Source organism: Lolium rigidum, chromosome 6, assembly GCF_022539505.1.
Source record: "Lolium rigidum isolate FL_2022 chromosome 6, APGP_CSIRO_Lrig_0.1, whole genome shotgun sequence".
Taxonomy (NCBI): domain Eukaryota; kingdom Viridiplantae; phylum Streptophyta; class Magnoliopsida; order Poales; family Poaceae; genus Lolium; species Lolium rigidum.
This window is the reverse complement of record NC_061513.1, coordinates 333300481-333305921: the sequence shown is the minus strand read 5'-3', so window position 1 is coordinate 333305921 and position 5441 is coordinate 333300481. Positions and strand designations below refer to the sequence as shown.

The window sequence follows — 5441 nt, the reverse complement described above, 5'->3', positions numbered from 1 at the left end:
GCTCGCAGCGTGGGCAATGTCGCTTGCATGGGAAAGCAACGTTGTGCTGCAAGTTGCGAGCGTGGCGTCGACCCAGGCTCTTAGGGTTGCCCTATGGGTGCTCACCGGCATTGCCATGGGCCTTGCGCTCTACTTCTTGTTTGCCACACGCTGCAGCGGTCGCAGTGCGGACGATGACAGGCATTGGCCGGAGAAGGATCTCCACGAGCTGTCCCCAGAGTAGAGGGTTTGACTTATACGCTGGTGGAATGGCATATGGAGCCATTATTCCATTCCCTTATTTTGTAAAATTTGTTTTGAATTTTAATTGTTCCTGTTACATTTTCAATTGTCTTTTCACAGGCTTGAAACATGGGGACACAACAGAGGCATAACCATTCAAGATGTAGAACACAATGAAAAGAAGAAAACAATGTGGTCAATTAAATAATTTTGCCTCGGATATCCAGACATTTCATCGGAATGTGGGTTCTTGTTGGAATTGTGTTCATGGACTTCATCCAAAATAATACTTACAGTGTTTATGATACCTCTTTGTGGAACTGTTGACCATGAAATTGCTTACTTCGGGCTCATTGCTGATTTGGAATGATAACCGATGATATTTGAATTTCAGAATTTCTATGTACTCAAGATGTACTCAATTAAGTTCAGTGTTGAAATACACTATTTATACCGGAAAGAGCACCGGTGTACAATACTAACCGGAAATAACTAAGTTGATTGTTCAATTTCAGCCCCGGTGGAACTTCAAATACATAGTTGAATTATGGCACATGGCACGAACATCTGTGGTGAAGGAAAAAAGGAATAAAAAAATATGTCTAGTTGCAAACATGAACTCTGAAACTATATTTGGACACAAGTTTAAACAATTTCCACACTTATCTGTAAGGAAACATGAACTCTGAAACTTAGTATAAGTAGATTTCACCATCTAATCTCAGTATGCATTGTTGGCACCATTACTGATACACCGGAGGAATAGAGGGCAGAACATAGCCATTTTTTCTTACAATTATGCATACCATGTGGAAGTTAGAAATGCCATCACTTAGGAATAAACTGGGATTCAACCAAATATAAAACCAAATCTAGTTGTACAAATATGCAGATTATGAAATCAAGCTGGCAGAGACAACAATTATTGAGACTATTTTATTCTGCAGCAAACTGGCTTTTTCAGTCCTATGACCAAGCCGAACTGGTTCGATTAGTTATTTGACGCCGCTGCTGCAGCCATCCGGTCCTGCCTCATCTTGGCGAACTCAACCACCTTGTCGACGTCTGGCAATGCCGCCTTGGCAACGTTGAGCTCGCTGAAGCGCTCCATCCACGCGGCAAGGAGTGGGGTCTTGTCGCCGCCAAAGAATCCCTCTCCGGTGATCACCTCCGTTGCCTTCAGCCACGAGAGCTGGCTCCCCAGCGCCAGGTCCACGAGCCCGACGCTTGCCCCGCCGAAGAACACCTTCCCGTCGGAGCATTTCGCCAGGGCCCCCTCCAGGTTCTCCAATGCCGCGAACAACGCCTTCTTCCCCTCGGATTTCTCCTCCTCCGTCTTCCCCCTGAACAACATCGTGGCCCACGATGCCAAGAGCTGCGCACCGCACATCATAGTGATCAGAAATGACGCTGTGTGTAGTGACAGACGTGAAATACAGAGTGGAAGGTATACCTTGTCGTCGACATAGGCAGCCCAGAAGCGAGCGATGGCTCGTTCGTACGGGTCGGCGGAGAGGACGGACGGGCCGGCGAACACCTCGTCGACGTACTCCACGATGACGTTGGACTCACAGACCGGCAAGCCGTTGTGGATGAGCACGGGTATCTTCTTGTGCACCGGGTTGGAGCTAAGCAGGAGGTCGCTCTTGCTGGCGAGGTCCTCCTCGGCGTACTCGTAGGTCAGGCCCTTGAGGGCGAGCGCGAATTTCACCCTGATGGCGAACGGGCTTGCCCATGTGCCGAGCAGCTTCAGGTCGTCTCCGCCGGCCATTGTGCAAGATCTAGACGCGTGTGTGTATCGTGAAGGCTGAGATCGTTTTGGATTGTGTTCCGTTGTGTAGTTGTGGGGTTAATCTCACAGCAGGGGGAAATGTATATATAGTGCTCGAGTTTGGCACATGGACGGGGAAACATCGCGCGTCATCCGTGATGCTGCTTTGAGTCGAGCGTCAGCCGTGATGGAGAAACAGGCCGTATGTTTGCTTTGACTTGGACTCCTCACTCCTTTATCATAGTATGAACCTGAAGAGCTCCTTCATATCTATGTCGCATAATGGATGTCGATCGACCTCCTAAGACTGATGTATTCAAAATATGGAACCAGTTTTAAGACGAACTAGCAGGAAGCAAGGGCAATATGTTTCTAAATGGCTAAACTATTTTGTATCGCACAATAGAAACATATATTAATCTATTAGGATTTAAAAAGTTCCCTAGTTAATGTCACCATAAAAGTCATGCCCATTGTGTGGCTTTTTACATGGTAATTAGATATTTGTCTATAATTAAATTTCTATTGAAAGCTATACATATCTATTTGTCTATAATTACATTTCTATTAGGGTGCACTTGTTAAAACTCAAGTTATACTTAGTTATTTTAAATCGATTTAGTGGTTTAGAAGGGGTGCCTCCTCCGGCGTCGGGAGGAGAAGGGGTGAATGTGGTTGGGGGGGGGGGGGCTTAAAGTTCGGCTGGACCGTTGAAGGCGGTAATTTGCATAGGGCGGTGTGGCAAGGCGGCGCCGGAGCGCCTACTGGGCACAACGGGTGGCAGCTAGGCCGGTTCCGGTCTCATCTTCTTATCTTGGGGTGCGATCCGTTGCACCAACGGGCGCGTGGGCGTAGCTAGACGATTCAAAATAACAAATGTGTGAATCTAAGCATAGTGAATAGTGCACATTTCAAAACTAAAAAATTTATCAGATTTTAACATTTTTGTGTAGCCTAGAATATAAAGAATTTCATGCTAAGAAGTTGCACTCTTATAGCATACATCATTCTTTTCATTTTTTGAAACTTGTAATTATGTTTTTCAAAATTTTGAAAATAAAGGCCTACCATGTAGCTTGGCCTCCACTTGTCATATTCATCCATCATAGGCTATAGCCTATGTAGCCACGTGACTTTTCTAGTCATATCTTCTCTTTGTCATGCAATGTGCTGCAGACCAGTGTGACATCATCGAGATTATGTTCATATTTAAAATTTCAAAACTTTAGCTCTTGAAATGCTAATTCAGTTAATGTCCTCTTTTCACCTTGGCTTAGTCCTAAAATTAGATCTCATCTTGACATGTTTCTCGGTAATTGTCAAATTGTTATTACTTACTCGCTTCATTCTAAAACAATTGAAGTTCTAAGTTTGTCCTACACTAGTAGGGATATGCTTAGCGGGACGGATATTAAGTGGAGCACCACAATCATGTAACACCACTTTTAATAATAGTTGTATTGCAAAAAATGGAAAACCACCATAAGTACCTATATGTAGTGTTACCAAAGTAGCACATCGCCAGCAATATATGGAACCCAGCAGCCCGTCCTTTGAGAAATCAATAGTGGTGCGGCACTCTCTGCAAAGCCACCGGTACTTAGTCGGTGGTGGCATGATATTAAAAACCACCACTAGTACGTCCTTTACGATGGCGTTCCACATTGCGACTAACAAGGCCAATGTTTTATGGGTACCACATGCGGGGAGGGGGGTATAAAACAATGGTCCGCTGGCAGGTGCCTTATCTCTCCCAAAATGAGCTAGATCCCGTGAGGCGCACTCGCGCATACCTCGTCGATATCATTGCCGCTGCCACATATCCTCAGCGCAGCCGGATCTCCGATCGTATCTCCTCGGTGCCGCCGCATTTGCTGACTCGTAGCATCGACATGGAGGTGTGCGAGGGCGAGACCCTTCAACCGGCCGCACGAACTCTGTTGCCCGCCGAGTGCATCAGGGTGGGTATTGACGAGGGAACACCTCGCCAATGCCTACAGATTGTAGACTTGGGTTTCGGGAAAGAGCGACGATGGAGATTCCGGGAGCGAGATTGGGCACACGATATACCCAGCTTCGGATCCCTTCGGTGGAGGATCCCTACGTGCTGCTAGCAATCTAGTATATGATCACAAGTATGTTTACAGGGAGCCGCCGTAGGCGGAACTATGTTGTCTATATGTTGCCCCCCTCTATTGGGTGCCCTGGCTGGCTTTATATATGCAACCAGCCTATGGTTTTACAAGAGTCATAGTCAACTACTTCTTCGGGTTGACTTCTTGGGCCTTCTCCATATTGAGCTGAGTCGGGTATAGTAATAATGGGTATCCGAAAGGTATGCCCATGATAGGTATGTCCTCATATTTTCCATTTACCAACAAGGTATTTATTTTTTCCATTTTGTCTATTCATGGATAGGATTGCATATGTGATCTTATTTGAACTTTGGAAGATCCAATCGCAGAGATGGAGCAAAAGAAAAGGCCGCGTGTATACAAAGGAAGAAGGTGAGAAATTGAAGGCTCAAATCGGTGGAGTTCAACCGACGGAATATGTTGAAAAGAGATCCATGAGAGGTTTAACAAGAACAAAAAAAAGTGGGGAAGAAAGAACACAATCATCTCTCACACATAGATGACACATAACTAATGAATGTATCAACAAAACAAGATACTGTAAACTAGATTTATTTGTATGAATGCTATGAATCACTATTGTGCACGCATTATGTTTCTACGAAGCTATGAATCGCTATTGTGCATGCAATCTTTTTGTATCAACTAGGACCTATTTTTTTAATTAAATAATTTCGAAAACTAAGTTTGTGGCATGCTGCAATAGTCCGGTGCATAATCTACCAGCAGTGGCACCATGTTAATGGCATCAGTATTGGGCTATTCTGTACCAGTGTTAAGTCAAACTATTTTAAGTTTCATCAAGTATGTAAAAAAATACATCAATAATAACTACCACGCTAAATTTTTTCTATTCATTGTAGCAGTGTTTGCAATACATAGTGCAAGCCAAGGTTGGGTAGCTGATCTAAATGGCTGGCAATATTCCAAGGAGCTGGCACATAAAACTGGAACAAGAAGGAACCTGAAGAAGTACTACATCAGGTCGACATCCAGTTTGCGACACAAAGTGTGAAGGAGATCGTCATGTTGAGACTATGACAGAGCGGGAGTCCAAGTCAAAACGAACCTAGTGCACACCAGGAGGCTTCTTCTCCATCACGGCTGACGCTTTTCTCAAAGCAGCATCACGGATGACGCACGATGCTTTCGCTCCAATGCGCCAACCACGAGTCCACGACCACGAGTACTACATATATATATAGTTCCTCCTGGCGGGAGATTCATTTCACAGCCACCCAACGGAAGACAACCTGAAACGATCTCATCCTTCAAGGTACGCAAACACATCTCGTGATCTTGCTTCTTGCACC

At 45.0% G+C, this 5441-nt stretch overlaps 1 protein-coding gene across 1 annotated transcript; it reads right to left on the bottom strand.

The window, feature by feature from the left end:
- Nucleotides 1–1058: 1058 nt before the first annotated feature.
- On the bottom strand, nt 1059–1993 carry LOC124668127 (probable glutathione S-transferase GSTU6). Its single transcript, XM_047205321.1, has 2 exons — nt 1676–1993; nt 1059–1597 (listed from the first exon to the last, which is right to left on the bottom strand). The coding sequence occupies exons 1-2, from the start codon at nt 1991–1993 to the stop codon at nt 1214–1216; spliced, it is 702 nt and encodes a 233-aa protein (XP_047061277.1). The 3' UTR covers nt 1059–1213.
- Nucleotides 1994–5441: the final 3448 nt, after the last annotated feature.

What these genes read in the sequence shown, in the direction of transcription:
- LOC124668127 (XM_047205321.1), bottom strand. Translation starts at nt 1,993, where the DNA reads ATGGCCGGCGGAGACGACCTGAAGCTGCTCGGCACATGGGCAAGCCCG. An exon ending in CTGCCTATGTCGACGACAAG is followed by an intron (nt 1,598 to 1,675) that starts GTATACCTTCCA and finishes TGCGGTGCGCAG; the next exon opens with CTCTTGGCATCGTGGGCCAC.